At 37.3% G+C, this 17,645-nt stretch overlaps 1 protein-coding gene across 1 annotated transcript in view; it reads left to right on the top strand.

Annotated features, from left to right (window-relative positions):
- Positions 1-17,645, top strand: part of LAMA2 (laminin subunit alpha 2) — a 790,327-nt gene that overhangs the window by 530,769 nt on the left and 241,913 nt on the right. Inside the window, exons 20-22 of the mRNA XM_078155150.1 lie at positions 4,395-4,501; positions 10,926-11,106; positions 17,373-17,509. Coding sequence (XP_078011276.1) covers positions 4,395-4,501; positions 10,926-11,106; positions 17,373-17,509 — 425 coding nt within the window. The remainder of the gene's footprint in view (positions 1-4,394; positions 4,502-10,925; positions 11,107-17,372; positions 17,510-17,645) is intronic.

Raw genomic sequence — 17,645 nt, 5'->3', positions numbered from 1 at the left:
AACCATGTTTTCTCCTTCTTTCTTCTTCTGATCTCAAAATCAAAAGCAAATATGAGTGGAAACATTCCATACAATTTGTTGTGGTGAAAGTCTTGTGTGTAGGATGAAGTTTTAGGCACCCAAAGAATGGTTATGGGTTGCAAATACATGGAAACCACCATACCAGGAATGGGCCATGACTGTACCTTTTCAAAGGCGTACTAAATCACTACACAGATATACAATAGAATTGGGACCAGGAAAGGGGATTAGGGGAAAAAAACAACTACAAATGAAAAATTATACATAAACACATTTTCATTTTTAATAATGAATTTTAATTAGGACGACATGAGGACAATAGCACCACCTTTCACACTTGCCACACTTCCAAAAAGAAAGTTCAGTTGTTTTCCCAAAAATATTTTTGTGTGACCCTGGGCAAGTCATTTAACTTCTGTTTGCCTTCAAAGCAGCGAGGCTTGGAGTCAGGAAGGACCTGAGTTCAAATTCGGCCCCAGATACTTACTTAACCTGTTTGCCCTAATTCACTAGAAAAAGAAATGGCAAACCACTCCAATATCTTTGCCAAGAAAACTCCATGGACAGCATTGGCATGCTATGGTCCACAAGGTCATGAAGAGTCAAATACAACTGAATGACTGAACAAAAAACGTATTTCATAAAATTTTATTTTGCAACCAGTGTTCACATGTTCACTTTAATGTTTTATGTTTTAATAATGTCAGGCTATAACATTTCCTTTCATTAAAAAATTCCTTTCATTTTTTAAAAGAAAAAATATTTTTCTTTGCTTTTGGCACTTTCCAAAATGCTGAAAATGAGTCACCATCATATTTATCTAACAAATTTCATTTTGCATCATTTAATGTAAGAGAAAAATAAACATGTAATTCTAAGGTTACTTTCCACTGATTTTTCTTGTTTAGGTATTCATATATATATTGCACCACCGGAATTAAGAAACTTACATAAAATTAAAAAACACCCCTCTAACTTGCAGATGCGATGAATGCTTATGCATATATTAATAAATTCAAACTTAAAAATTAAGAGTGTAAACTATGAGGCTTATTCTCTATTAAACTTTATTTTAGCACACTTTGCTTATACTTTAACATACTTGATTTTCATTTGTCAGTAAACTTTATAATGACAACTGGCGATATACTGTCTCTTTAATACGTCTGATTTCAAAAGTTACATGGCTGTCATCTAGAACATCTGGAATAAGGTGTTATTCTTACACTTAAAAGACTATTCTGAATAAACTAGAAGGAAGTGATTAGTCAAAATGTCACATCAAATTTATGGGAAATAAGAAAAGGAGAATTCATTGTAAGAATTCATGCTAATGCTGAATTCTCAGGTGAGAAGCAAACTGTTTAATAGAAATTAATAAAATGCAATGATACAATATAGGCTATTGCCAGGAGAAAAACTTTCCCTGCCTGAATTTCAGCTTGATAGAATGAACTTGGGAGAAGTGGGTCCTAATTCCACCTCTTCTCTGGGTTTGTAGTACTACCTGGAGATCATTTAATCTTTCTCTAATCCTTGGTTTTATCATCTGTAAAATTAAGAGGATTGGATTTGGTAGCCTCCAAATTCCCTGACAGTTCTAAAGTTCTATAATTCTACTAAGCCCATAATTATCTTAAAAGCCAATGTTCAAAGCCAGAGTAAAAGTAAAGGCAAAAGTTGTTTTGAGCATATATTAGCTTTTGGTAGAGCCTGACTTCACCCTATCTTCTATCCCACTGAATACATAGCAGGAGATGATGAAGGAAAGGAGAATCACCTTGATTCCTACAAGACAGAAAAAAAAATGAAGAGAGGAGAATAAGGAACCTGAACAAGTAGCTAGGGAATACCTAAAAGACATAATCGGAGGGAATTGATTAGGAAAATTAGTAGTATAGTATGGTGAGGTATTGGGAGATCTGGGTTCAAATCCTAATTCTAACACTAAATAACCATGTGACCTAAGCCATCACCTCACTTTGAGCCCCACATGCCTTATTGGTAGAATGTTAGCTTAAAAAGGCCAAGGTCTCCCATTGCATCCAGGGCCATCTCCAGTCATCCTGATCTATATCTCACCACTGGACCCAGATGGCTGCAGAGCAGAAAGTGAGGCCAGTGACTTTGCACAGCTCTACTTCACTTAAATCCAATTCAATCACATGTCATGGATCACCTCCTTGATGTCATGGTCCTCTTTGAGAATGAAAGGCAAACAACAACAAATAACCTCTCACTGTTTACCTTATAGGGTTATTGTGATGAAAAATGCATCACAAATCTGAAAATGCTCAGTAAATGTGAGTTATGAGGCAGCTGTGGTATGGTGGAAAGACCAGGCCTTGTTTAAATCCTGCCTCTGACATACTGGCTGGGTGGCCATGATGAAGCCACTTAACTTCTCAGTGCTCTAGGCAACCCTTGAAAGCTTTAGATTACTGAGCAGGTACCAGTCTGCTTTTGGAGGGAAGGGGAATTTCCTCACCTAAGAGTTGGATCTCTCAATGATATCATAAATTCAGCTCCCATATCTATCCCTCTACCAAGCCCAAATCTCTTCCTTTAGCTTCTGTCCCATACTTCCAACTAATTCTTGGACATCTACACCTGAATGTTAAACTGGCATCTCAATTTATCACCTGAATTTATCATCTGTAGCCCCTATAACTTCCCTACATAGTGTGTCCCAAAAATCTCAGTGAAGTTTTAAGTTATTTAATATTTTTAATAGCTTAAATGAGCTATTTAAAATATTAAAGCCTTTTCCAGGATCAAATAATGTCTCATATCTGAAATTCAAACTCAGATATCTCAAATAAACTAATATATGTAGAGTGCTTTGCAAACCTTAAAATGCCATATAAATGCTAGTTTCATTATTATTATTACTATTATTGCAATAATTATTACTTCAGTTCTTGTACTTTTCACTACTACTTATTACTAATTACTGAGTGTCACTGTTCAGTCATTTCAGTCATGTCCAACTCTTGGTGACCCCATTTGAGGTTTTCTTGGCAGAGATACTGGAGTGGTTTGTCATTTCCTTATCCAGCTCATTTTACAAATGAGGAAAGTGAGACCTACAGGTGAAATGACTTGCCCAAGGTCACACAAATAGTAAGAGTGTAAGGAGGGATTTGAACTCATGAAGATGAGTTTTCATAATTCCAAGGCACAGTGCTCTAATCAGTGTGCCACCACAAACACACACACATATACATGCATACATATGCATACATACACACATACATACATACATGCACATGTATGTATGTATATGCATATCCATGTGTATATATGTTTGCATTTGTATAAATACATATACAAATATACACAGATATACACAAACACATATAATCACATTTTAGATGTGGCTGTAGATATAGATACACACAAAATTTTAAAAAATGTTATTTTCTGGGAGTGGGAGAAAGCATTAACAAGAGGGCAAATCAGAAAGACCTCTGGTAGGAGGAAACATTTGACCTGAGCCCTGAGAAAAGCTAGAGATTCTAAAAAGAAGAAAAACATGCCATCCCACGGGGAAGAGCTTGGCCGTCTTGTTGAGTGAATGAGAGGGAATAGTGTGGGATTACTCTGCAAAGATAAATTGGAGTAAAACTGTGAAGGCCTCTAAATGTCAAACAGAGGGTGTGTATTTTTTTCCTGGAGTTGAAAGGTAGCCCTTGAACCTTCTTGAGCATGGAAATGGCATGTTCAGAACTATGATGAAATATGAAACACTTTCAAATGTGCAAACTACTATTTCAACTCAAGATAGTAATAGTAAGTAATAGTTATGATGGTGGTATTAGGAACGTACACATTTCTAGATTACCAGAAATTAATGAATGAAACAATAAATGAATGCATTTACTATATGTGTGCTAAGCAGTGGAGATACAAATAGAAAAAGTGAGATAGTCCTTGTTCTCAGGGAGTTCTCATTCTCTTTGAGAAAGACAGCCTTAAGGGTCCAGTGATGCTACAGATGAGAAGGCCTAGATTCCTTAGGTTGTATTAAGTAGGTAAGATGGAAGTGCCAGGAGACTGCAAGGCATAGGGGCAGGTCAGACAGTCAGACCTATAGGATTTTAGGAGGAAGTGTCAGCAAAGATGGTAGGTCTGGTGATCCTTCATCTCGTCAGAAGGAATGAAAGTTGTTGACTCCACTACAACCAAGACTTTTGGGCAATCAATCTGCTTGGCTAAGAGGATGCCCCAGTTGTTGTCGGTCTTCCTCTCCCCTGGCTATCCCAATTTCTGGGATGTCATGGGACTGAAGGACAGAGTGAGGGGGAAAGCAAGTTGGTAGGGAACCCACACATTGGAGGATCTGAATGAGGAATTTCTTTTTCCCTTTGTAGCATGTCGCTGTAACCTCAATGGCTCTTTCTCAGAGGTTTGCCACACAAAGACAGGGCAATGTGAATGTAGACCCAATGTTCAAGGACTTCATTGTGATGAGTGTCAGGTAAGGAATAAGCTCTTCCTTATTTTTTTTTCTTCATCTCAAAAACTATAAGGAGCCTTCAGAGACACGTTTTAAATTGTATGCATTTAAATAGTATGTATTATTGTATTTTAATATGTGAAAGAGAGCCAGAGTTATACAATGTGATTAGCATTGGAGTCTGGTAGTCCTGAGTTCAAATTCTTCCTCTGACACATCTTAGCTATGTAACCACAGGTAAGTCACTTAACTTCTGAGTACCCCAGACTCTTTTCTAAGACTATAAATTGCTGGTTTGAATTGGTAGAGGCATTTTCCACACTGAAAGTCTCTATTATGATAAAAATCACATGTCCAGACCTAAAGGAAAAAAATATACATATTCAAAAGGGAGTTAGAAATCACTCATCTACAGATATAAGGTCAATGAAATATTTGGAGTAATCAGCAAAATTTTGTGGCAAATTAACATTTGGCCATCAGCATATACTTCGTTGGCAATAGAAATGTATAATATTTGCTGTAATTCAGATGTCCCTGGAGTAAAGAATATAAACCATTTATATTTAGTATGAGCAATTTTATGGCTCTTTGAGGAAATTCTCACCACAGGCAAAGCTCAGGGAGGATCTTATTCAGTACAAAGTAAAACACTTTGTTATCCTTATGTTCCTGGCACAGTTAAATAGCCTTTGATTTTAACAAAATACCTCTAGTTTTGTCATTTTAAACACATTGCCAGCTAGTGTTTTGAACTTGATAATAGCTTTGAGATTTACAAAAGTGTATTTTTTTAAAGAAACATCTTAAAAATGAGATTTTTCATGAAAATTAGCTGTCAATCACATGTGAATGGGACTCTACCAACCCTGTCATAATCAGCAGAGTATGCATTTGGAGAATTTCCCAGAGATGAAGTTTTGCACTGATCCCTCCATGCTGGGTCCGCCCCATTTGTTAGGGCTGATAGATTCATTTACAACACAGGTGATCAAGACCAGTAGTAAGCTCTGTAACCAAGGAATAAAAAAAAACCTAGCACTTAACAGTCTGGTCTCATCTGTTACTGTTGTCATCACAGTCATATTCAACTCTTTGTGACCCCATTTGGGGTTTTCTTGGCATAGATACTGAAGAGGTTTGTCATTTCCTTCTCCAACTCATTTTACAGATAAGGAAACTGAGGCAAACAGTATGAAATTACTTGCCCAGGGTCACACATCTAGTAAATGTCTGAGGCCAGATGTGAATTCATGAAGGGCCTGACTCTAGGCCCAGCACTCTATCCACTGTGCCACCTAGCTGCCTCCTGGTCTCATTAGGGGGTCATTTCAGCCAACTGCCCACAGATGTTTACCTGGAACATGCAAAAACCCAATCCTTCAGCCTATCTGTTCCCACTAACTTATTTTCACAGGACAACAATTAGTCCTTAAGAGCATCAAGAGGCAGTTTGGTGTAGTAGGAAAAAAAAAAGAGTCTGAAAGACTTTGGTTCAAGGTTTGCCTTTGACACAAACTAGCTGTGTGACCCTGGGCAAGTCATTCCTCAGGGTCCTGTGCAACTCTCCAAAACTGTAATTTTCAGCGCAGCTGTGGCTCTGCATTTGTGAAGTTAGATTTCCTTGCCAGGAGTTTCCCACCTCAATGAAATCACAGATTTTATCCAAAAATGTGTTTGTGTGTATATACACACACACAAACATATGTATATTTTTGTATTAACATACACACACATTCAGCAGAAGCTACTTCTTCTTTAGTGTCAACGTCCTACTTCAGGAATATCTGAGAATATCATTGAATTCAAACTGTTGAATACTATCTCATGCTCTCTGTTTCACATTTTCTTTTGCCTTTGGCTCTGAAAGCCCCAGTTGCAGTGGGACTCAGAGAAGCAATTCTGTGTGTTTTGTGACTGCAATCCTCTTGGCTCTGTATCATCTCACTGCGACAGGACTGGAAGATGTGTCTGTAAATCAGGATTTGTAGGTAAAAAGTGTGAACTCAGCAGGCAGGTGCATAAACAGGAGGAGAAGCCATGGATGACCCGACAACTACAAGGTCCTCCCCCTCCTCCTCCTCCTCCGAGGTGGGGTTCTGTCAGCGCAAGTGGGTGCCCTCGGGGGGCCTATAGGCCCCAATCTCTGGTAATCCCAAAGGCACTGCATGGAACGTGACTCAGCATGGATTTCTCTGTGTGCTATTGTTGACATTTTTTATCTTTGTGAGCCTGGCATACAATGGGTGCTTAATAAATGCATACTGAGCAATGGTTCCTGGACATGCCTTCATTGCATTATGCTGAGTTAAGATTGTTAAGTACACACATCGTAAAAGCAGACATAAATTGACTGACAGCTTCAGTTTTTGAAATGTCTTCGTAAGGCCCAAGTTGGACCATCCCATTTCCCTGCTTGAAAGCTTTCATTGGCCCCATATTGTCTCTAAGGTAAAATACAAACAACACAGCCAGGCATCAAAGACCTTCCTTCCCTAGTCTGGCTTTCCACCTTTCCATATTTATTTCCCATTACTCCCTTCATTGTCCTCTTTGATCTAGCCAAAATGGACTACTAGATGTTTCTGCCTCTATGTATTCATTAAGGTGATCCCTCATGACTACACTCCCTTCCTCTGGTACATCACCTTTCAGAATCCTTATGCTTCTTAAAAATTCAGCTAAGTTCTGCTCTTCCAGAAAGACTTCCCTTATCTACCCCCTGACCCTTGCTGAAAGGACTCTTTCCGTCCTCACATGTTACTAAAATAGCTTGTCTAGAATATCCTCCCGTTGCCCCCATTCTTAAAGGTTGTAACCCTAGCAAGAGAAGTACCCTTGAAAACCCTTGAAAGTAGGGTGTTTTTTTAAAAATTCCTTTATATCCTGAGTGTTTAGTGTAGTAGCTTGTCAAATAGTAGGTGCTTAATAACTATTTGTTGGTCTACTCTAGTACTTCATTATGGTATATCATGACCCTTATTTCTCAAAGGCTGTGCCTACCCTGGCAGCTCCTGACGGCATCAGTGGATATTGCAGGAGGGAGGGGATAGAGAGATGAAGGAAGTGGGGACAGAGAGGGGATAGAGAGAAGGAAAGGGAGGAGAAACAGAGAGACTCATAAAATATGTCAACTATGGTATGAAAGTTTGTAATTTGCAACATTAAAGTATCCACATGCCTAAATAAATCTTACCAATGTTATTGGATTAGATACTCACCTAAATCAGCTTAAAATACAATGAAGGCTCAATTCAAGATAGCAAGAAAACATGTAGCATGTTGTCCCTTTTGACTTATTAATTACTATCTCATCAAGTTTTGTTTTTATGGGTTCAGAGGGACAATCTCTCTGCTAAACTCTTTTCTAACAAAAATTAGGAAAGACATAATCAAGTTTTCTGAACAGTTCCATCAGGTCTCATTTCTAGTCTTATCTATCTTTTTTTAAGATCTAATTCTGATGTCATGCTTTAAAACAAGATCTGTCTGGAGTCCATTGTCTGTCATTCTTGTATACATATCTTGAGTACCAATGCATGCATACAGGTTTGAAAAATAACTGCTCTTATAAAACCAAGAGTTCCTTCTTTCTGGAATGGAGAAAAGGAAGAAGAAAACTAAGGATTGATTACTTTAAAGAAAAAATAACTTCTCCTCCTTACCAATCTTCTAAAGAGGATAAATGCATTCAGCCAGTTGCCCAGATATTTTTAGATATCTAAATGTTTGCCATTACATAGATAAAATATCCAGGTATTTGTACTGAATTTTTATCTGGATATTTGACTATGTAGATGGAAAAAGAATTGAAGAGGTTACAAGAAAGATTTTTTTTTAATTTTAATAATTTTCCCATTTTCATTTATGAAATAGAAAATTACAGAAAATTTCACAACAAAAGTTTGGTTCTTTAAAAACAGTATCATTTCTTAGGGGAAAAAATCATTAGTCTTTAAAACACAGAAATCAGAAGAAAAGCAGTCCATTCCATGGCCTCTTTCCTGCTGTCCTGACTCCAGCGCAAAGCCCTGTTTCAGCCTTTCACACAATCTTTTCCCCTAGTTTTCACCTTTAAAAATAGAATTTATGAGAACCTATCAAACTTCTTATTGAGAGCTGAGCTCTAGACTCTGCTTGGTTGACTTCAATGCATTAATCTGAATGTCTGGCCTGAGATCTTTGTTATTCGTGTTTGTTTTCTGAGTGTGCTTTTCTTACCCTTTGAAAGTAAATCTTTGAGGGTGGCAACTGCAATTAGAAATGTAATTACTGAGTTTAGGTAGTCTTTACTCTTTAGTAACTTGATATCTTTTTTTTTTAATTATAGCATTTCACTGTTTGGAAATTCTATATAGGAAAATGCTTGTTGCTGATGTTTTTACACAATATTTCCTACATGGCTCTTTGGGTTCTTTGGTTCATTTTAAAAGTAGGGTACTACCCTTTATTCTATTTATTGTCTGAGCTAAACAATATCAAAATGTCACATCAGATCCTCTTTCGCCCTTTTTTTCTTTTGCTAACATCACTAGCCATTTGTTATTTCCATGTGGGTTTGCAAAACTTTAGAAATGGAAAGAGAAAAAAAATGCATAATAAATAGAAGTTTAAAACATCATGCTTGGATCTTCAATTTGTCCAACCTGTAGCAAAATTTGAAATCACTTTAAGTTTCAAGAAAACTGATTTTGTGTTCTATTTTTATTATTCCCAATCTTATTGTCAACATAATGAATATAATAATGAAAATTATCTTAGTAATAAAAATTAATTTTTTTTCTTGGCTGATATGCAATCAACTTCTGAAGTTTCACCAAAAAAAATGGGGTAGAGAAGTTAATGGAGTCTAATGTTATATTTGAAGTAATTTTCTATTATTTTATTATGCTTTAATCTCTATGTCCAAGAGAGCTGCGGTACTGGCAAGCTGACCTGAAATGCAAACTTGGCATTCTACAGTGAAGATGCTTTGAGTTTTTCTAATAGTAATAAAAGAGGGTTTGTGCTTACCTATCTTCATTTTCATACAGTCCCCTCATGATTAATTGCACATATTTGTAAGACAGCAGCCTAGCGTTAGGGATGCAGGTTGTGACTACAGAAGACTGTTTTCCTCAGTTCACAGATAAATAACTTTTATGTGGATAACCCATGAAAATGAAAATTCCTTTCTTTTAGCATATCTTCAGAGATTTTGTCATCAATAACCAACTCTGGGAAAAATCGCAACTAATTTATGATTTAGACTTTGATGTGCACATGTTTCCCAAGACATTTCAGCAAACATGTCCCTAACTGCAAATAAAGTAAATTTAGTAAATAATCGTATTGACTTCACATCCCACTCATTTTTTTTTGCAAATGTTTCACCTAATGGTCTCGATGTCAGCTGGACCTGACTGTTCCTGGAAAAATAACAGACTGCTTATTGTGATGGAAGATAAAAATGGATATTTTGTCACAGTGTTTGAAGCAGTTCAGATTTCAAAATCAAAAATTATTATTGGCACGTACATTTAAACAATTAGTGTGCAATCAAATAAACTTGAGAGTGATCCAACTGTTTCATTTTGCCAATGTAGACACCACTGCCTAGTTACATTTGTACAATCAATGGATTATAGATTTAGAACTGGAAGGGACCTTAGAAGCTATTTAGTCCAGATCTTCTAGTTTTACAGGTAAGGCAACTGAGGCCCAGAGAGGTTAAATGGCTTCTTTAAGCCCACACCAGCAATTTGTAGCAGAGCTGGGATTCAAACCCAGGTCTTCAGACTCCAAATACAGCACTCTTTCCACTGCACCATAAAATAGTTCCTAAAGTGATGACCAAGAATTTCTTTTTGTTTGGTCACATATTATTTAAGATTGAATAGAAGAAATATCAGGCTGAGAGAGAGAGAGAGAGAGAGAGAGAGAGAGAGAGAGAGAGAGAGAGAGAGAGAGAGAGAGAGAGAGAGAGATTTTTTTCAATTTTTCTGAAGCTGTTTTAAAACAAGATCTAAAGCATCTATATAAACTTTTGTGAATCTATAATCCAGGACCTGAAAGAAATTAGCTAAATCTAAAAGAAAAGAAGCTGTGAACAAGGGAGGTTTTTAATTAAAACTGGAAGCCAACCATGGCTTCCATCTTTTGGACAGATCATTGCCATGACCTTGGGAGGTGCAGGGAAAGGCTAGTTAAAATGTTACAGACCTCAAGATATTGCCCCAGTGCTGCCCCTCACTTCTGATGTGACTTCAATTTAATAGTCTTTCTCCTTTGATACAGTAGGGAATGTCTATTAACTTTAATAACAGCCTGGCTGTCATAGGCATAGCATAAAAGAGAAAACCTCACAGCCCACAACTCCCTCTTTTCCCAACCTGCATGCTTTGTTTAACTGTTATGATTTGGGGTTATCTGTCCTTAACTGGTTTTCCTTTTGCTTCCATACCAGCCTCAAACCTTTGGCATACAGTCCTCCCGGGGCTGTGTTCCCTGTAACTGCAATTCCTTTGGATCCAAGTCTTTTGATTGTGAAGAGAGTGGGCAGTGCTGGTGCCAGCCTGGAGTAGCAGGAAAGAAATGTGACCGATGTGCTCGTGGCTTTTTCAACTTTCAAGAGGGAGGTTGCACTCGTAAGTGAACAGCTATTCCCCTTCATCTCATTATTTAAGACTTTAGGGGGAGGGGAAGAAAATGCTGCCTATTTATTTTCAACAACCTAGAAAGAAGCAACAGTGGGAGAAGAATTGCTATTGTGACATGATTCCCAACAATTGGGAAGAACTGATTGCCAGGGCGAAATGATAGGAAGCTTAATAGTGAAGTTACCATTTGTTCCTAAAATCTGCGATAGAGAATAAGGGGATAGCCAGGCATCATTTGATATGTACCTTAGCTTTGGGGAGAGATTCCAAAAGGTTCAGAAGAGGTAGAGATAGGCCTACTAACCAAAATCCCCTTCAAATTAATACTATTTGAAGTTATAATTATGTAAAATATGGTCATTGGTTCCAGCCCAATGGAAACATGCAGTCTGAATTAAAATAATGAGACCGCTTCACAGTATTCACTATTCCTACTAATTGGTACCTAGCTATACTCAAGATTAGTAATATGCATAGTAAAAGCACTTTGCTCTTGTTCAGTTCAAGTAGGCTGATCCAGATGAATTAATTACCTTCTATGGTACTGGTGAATGATTGCTGAATCACTATCAATGGTATTTGAAGATTGTGGATCATAGGCTGAAGAAGGTCAAATGTCCCAATTTTCAAAGAGAAGAAAATAGATTCAGCAAACTATAGGCCAGTGAGCCTGACTTCAATTCCTGGCAAAATTCTAGAACATATTATCAAAGAGATAGTGATCATCATGCATAGAAAAGGATGATCACACAAAACTAATATGGCCTCATCAAGAACAAGTTATGGCATACTAATCTCATTTACTTTTGTTGAGACATTTCCTAACCTGATAGGTCAAAGATTGCTATAGATATATGTTATCTGAATTTTAGCAAAGAATTGGGTAAATTATCTCATGCTATTCTTATGGGAGCGGGGAAATTGAGTGATATCAGTTAGATAATAATATAATTTAGATGGCTTCAGATCTAGTTAAATGGCCAAACTCAAATAGTAGTCATTAAATGGTTCCAGGTCAAATTAAAAGGAATCCAATAGAATTCCTGTGGTATCAATTTTTGGCCATATACTGTTTAACAACTTTGGCTATAACTAAAAGAAAGAAATAAGGAGCATGCTTATCAAATTTACAAATGACACAAAGCTAGGATAAATAGCTAACACACTGGATGAAAGAGACAAGATCCAAAAAGTTCTTGACAGGCAGGGCATTGGGCAGAATCTGATTAAAAGAAATATAATTGCAAGTAATGTAAAATCCTACACTTGGGTTCAAGACATTGACTTTATAGGTATATCTATATATGTCAACATATGTTGAACTTGATAGCTGCTAAAGTTCCTACTCTAACATTTTGTGATTCGGCATACCAGCAAAACAAGTACACTTATGAAATAATTATAAATTATGTACTTACATATGCATTATATAATTATAAATATATAAGTATATAATTTTATTAATTATATAAGTATATAATTATATGCATATTATATACCTATAAAATAATTTTCATGAATCTATAGAATGTATTATTACTCACCAATAATTGTAAACAATGCAACTTATACTAATAACTCACATTCATATAGCACTTAAAAGCTGTAGTTTTAAGTGTTTAACCAAATCAAATAACCAAATAAAACAGTCCATAGTCTTCTTCACCTTATAGTCAACCTCCCTTCCTTCCTGTGTGTGTGTGTGTGTGTGTGTGTGTGTGTGTGTGTGTGTGTGTGTGTGTGTGTGTGTGTGTGAAGAATACATGCACATACAGGACCTCTAGGTCTTTTTCTGCAAAATAAGAACCAAGAAATAATTTTTCCAGATTTCCAAAATTGGTTGGATCAGGTCTTAGGCTAAAGAATGGTGCAGATAGAAAGGTACCATGCACTTGGAATCATGAAGACCTGACTCTGAATCCTGCCAAAGACACTCGTTAGCTAGATGACCCTAAGCAAGTCACATGAGCTCAGTCTCAGTTTCCTCATCTGTAGAATAAGGATATTACCTCTTTAAAGAGCTATATAAATGTTAGTTGTTATTATTTTCAATATCATAATCATTATTATTGATGCAACCACCTCATTTTATAGATGAGGAAATTGAGGCCAAGAGAGGTGAAGTAATTTGCTTTTGCTGGCCTATCAAGGGGCCATCTTTTATCACAGATGGAAATGGAGGCAATTTGAAAGATGACTGCAGGTCAGAAGGGAAACAATGGAACAGCTCTAAGTCTCATGTAGTAAGATATTCTGTGTTTCAGAGAGTACATGCTGATAAATTTCAGATGATTCCCTTATGCACAATTGTTAAATGCCCTGCTACCATCTTCTTGGAAAGCAATAATTATGCAGAAGTATCATGTGCCCACTACTACAGTATGTACCAGACACTATTCTAGGAAATAGGAGTAAAGATACAAAGAATTAAATAATCCCTATTCTCAAAAAGCTTACGTTTTAATGGGGGAGATGGCAATAAACTGTCCCAACTTTTTCAGCCATGCCATTAAAATCTTATCACCCTGCAAGTGCACTCAGCCCCTGCACTTCACCCATTGGTGATTGTCTGTTTGCCCCCAGAACCTCCATTTTGAGGAGCATGCCTAGGCCAGCCAGGTCGTATTTCCTCCCCAGGCCACATTCCTGACTCACCCAGAATTTCTCCAGTATTGAAAACTTCTTTCACATGGGGACTGTCTTTCTGTCTGCTTGAATGTATATTCTCAGTAATTAACACAGTGCCTGGCACATAGAAAGGGCTTAAGAAATGCTTGCTGACTTCTGGACTTCATTAAGAAAAAACACACTAGAGAAAAAAATATCAGAGAGTAATAAAATGCCCCTAATTTGGACACCACGAATTTAGGATTTGCAACCAATAACTTGTGACAGGATCCAGAGCCAAGGGTGGGAAACCTGTGGCCTCCTGGCTACATGTAGCCTTCTAGGTCCTTGGGTGTGGCCTTTTGACTGAGTCCAAGTTTTACAGAACAAGTCCTTTTATTAAGCAGATTTGTTCTGTGAAGTTTGGATTCAGTCAAAGGGCTGCACTTGAGGACTTACAGGGCCTCACGTGGCCTTGAGGCCATAGGTTCCTCAACCCTGGTCTAGAGTGTCATTTACCTTTGCTTAGCAAAATCCATTATAAAGCTTAAAGTAGTACAGAAATGAGTTGTTGTTATAATTTCATATGTATGACATATGTCTATGCTTATTATATATATTATTATATTGTTATATATATATTATTAAAATATTATATATTATTATATATAGTTTTATATATACATATATGTAAAAAGAGAGAGAATCTTAAAATCCTCTCATATCCTTCATACATGGGACTAAATATAAGTGATATTCAGTCATTAAAGTGAATTAGAAGCCCCCAAATAATTGCTGATTGTAATAGTTATGATTTATTCGTATTCAGATGACTGTAGAAGAAATGTCTTAAGAGAATCAAATGTTCCCAGAAATCCTAAAACTCTTTAAACTTGCCCATTTATGTAGGGACTGAGATTTTAATTAGAAATTATACTTATTTATCCATTATAATGGGGTCATTATATCCATTATAGTGGAGGCAGCCAAGTGGCACAGTGGATATGAAGAGGTCTAGGCCTTTGGGGTGCTCCTGGGAGACACCCCAAGATCACGGTGCTGGGCCCTGCCTGAACGAATTCAACTCAAATCTTCAAGCCAGAGGAAAAGTTTATTAGTGATAAATCACATAGGTCAGGTGACGCCAGTAAGGATGAGTGGGCATGAGAAAAGCTCAGCCTTTGGGGAATGAGAGATTCTCAGCCTAAAAAAGCCCATGGGGACCAGTGGGCATGAGAAGGTCTCAGCCTTTGGAGCTTGAGATGCTTAGCATCTGAATGGGGGCCAGGGTGGATCTTAAATACTAAAGTAACTTTGGGTGGCCAGAGAAGGGGGTTGGGAAAAGGGTCTAGGTAAGAATTCTAATTGGAGAGGTCCGAGAGATTGAATAGACAATGGGAGTAGCTAATGGAGGGAATAGGAAGGCAATGATCAAAGGGAAATAAGGGGAGTAGTTTAAGTGTTTTATGGGGCCTGTAATGGAGGTAGCTGGAAGGTATCTTAGTAAGGTCAAAAGGTGAAGGCTAAGACTTCCAAAGGGAGATAAGGAGCTGGGGTCTGTAGACAAATAGGAGCCAGATTCCCTTTGGGGCAAGGACAGGGGAGATCTCTGCTTGAGCTCACCCCATCATATAGAGCACTAGGCTTGGAGTCAGGAAAACTCATCTTCCTGAGTTCAAATTCAGCCTCAGACATTAACTGTGTGACCCTGGGCAAGTCACTTAACCATGTTTGCATCAGTTATTTCATCCACAAACTGAGCCAGAGAGGGAAATGACAAACCAGTGCCTTTGTCAAGAAAACCCCAAATGGAGTCACTAAGAGTTGGACACAACTGAACGGCAATAACATCCATTATAACAGAGGCAGACAGTGTGAAATAGTGGAAAGGGCCAGAAAAACCAGTATTCAAATCTTGACCATTGCTTCCTTGACTTGCAAATTAATTAGATTTACTAACTGTATAACTGCAGCAAGTCCCAGATTCTCTGGGCCTCTGTTTCCTCCTATATGAAAGACTTTGAAAAGGGAATTTTGAAGGCTGGTGACAGAACAACAAAAAAAAGCCTAAGAAACAAAGGCAAAACAATTAAATTTACTTGACTTAATACTATATTAACTTGAAAAATAATGAAGCTGCATTTTTGTAAATGCATAATATACATTCAAATTTCTGCTGTTTGTGCAGTAGTTCCTCTAGCCATAGACTATACAGATGAGAATATTAATATTCTTCTAGAGGGTTAGTATCATGCTAATCACTTTGTTAAAGGCAAAATTAGCAAAGAGCCTAAATCACAGAATTGGACAGACTGGTTTCCCAGGTCATATTCTTTATTCCACATGTAAAGCTGACTTGAATCATGATATATTCCCAAAGGAGTCACAGGACCTGGTTTTGAATATATGCTTTGTTATTTATTACCTGTCTGATTGTGGGCAAACCATTTAACTTCTCTGGGCCTCAGTTTCCTCACCTGTAAAATGAGGAGATTGGACTAGATGACTTCTAAGGTATCTAGAAGCTCTACATCTATGATCTTGTGATCCCTCCCAAACTTTTGCCCAGTGTTAACACAGAATTTCTTTACAATATCTTACTAATATCAGCTCTGTAAAAGTTAATTTACCATCTCTCACCTTAAATCTATTGAGTCTGAAAGGTTTATAGGCTCTCTTGCTACAGGCAGGCTGACTTATCTCAACATACCATATAACTGAGTATAAAATTCCCATGGTACTGGTGTTCTTGAATTTACCTCACCAAATTTCAAGTCCCCTCTTTTTTCTTCATTCTTTCTTATAGAAGACCAAACCAAAGCCCATCAGCCTAAGAGCAGCAAGGGACTAAATATCATATAGACAGGAAATAGAAACCTTCATTTAGACAGCTTTGAAGTCTTTAGAACTTTACCTCGATATACCCTGGGAGAAGGGAATGGAGAAAGATGAATCTGTTATTTCTTCTGCACCTTCCAACATTGCAAGGAAGGAGCAAGCTACCCATACAGAAATAAGGCAGATGGTAAATGCAGCCCCTAAAACCCTTCGCACACATGAGTAGTGTTCATGGCAAAGCGCTATTTTTTTAAGACTTGCAGAGTTGTAAAACACTTGCTGATGCAGATCATTTTTGTCTTTTATTCACTATGCTGAAGTTCAAAAGAACAAGTCTTATACCTATTGTTTACAATTCAGCTGTATCCACAGGACAGGCCGGAGGAGGGAAAGCAATTCTGTGGAGTATACAAATTATCAGAAGATATCAGAAGCAATCAGATTGCACACCATCTTGGGGAGGGAGGTGGAAAAGGAGGGAAAGAAAAACTTAAAACTCAAAAGCTTATAGAAATGATTATTGATAAATAAAAATACATTAATTAATAAAAATAAATTTTAAAAAATATCAGAAGCAAACCCCAGATGAACAAATATCACCACAGTCATGATCCATAGAATTAGGACAGAACTAAACAGGATCATTTTTAATAATCCATGATAAGCTGATAAATGTTTTAGAACTTAGCTGGTAAGTTGGAAAGGTTTTAACTTAGGGAATTAGGTGAAAGGCTAGGTCATTTCAACATCATCTGAAAATTATACTGATCATTCTTTATTTCTTGTCTTTTATTTTCTCTGTTGTGAAGCCTGTGAGTGTACCCATCTAGGTAATAACTGTGACCCAAATACTGGCCAATGTATTTGTCCTCCCAATACCATTGGAGACAAGTGTGATAAGTGTGCACCGAATTCTTGGGGCCACAGCATCATCCATGGCTGTAAGGTAAGCAGGCTCACTCCTTTCTGTTTCTTCGGTAAGAACCAGCTAAGGGCCTATGTTTTTCTTTAGCAAGGAACTGAAACTGCAAGCCTAAATTGACGAAGCCTTCCAGAATCATTCCTGTACTATCAGTTTTGAT

Source organism: Phascolarctos cinereus, unplaced genomic scaffold, assembly GCF_003287225.1.
Source record: "Phascolarctos cinereus isolate Bilbo 61053 unplaced genomic scaffold, phaCin_HiC Scaffold_5;HRSCAF=322, whole genome shotgun sequence".
Lineage (NCBI taxonomy): Eukaryota > Metazoa > Chordata > Mammalia > Diprotodontia > Phascolarctidae > Phascolarctos > Phascolarctos cinereus.
The sequence above is the reverse complement of the archived record's forward strand: the minus strand, read 5'-3'. Positions and strand labels throughout refer to the sequence as shown.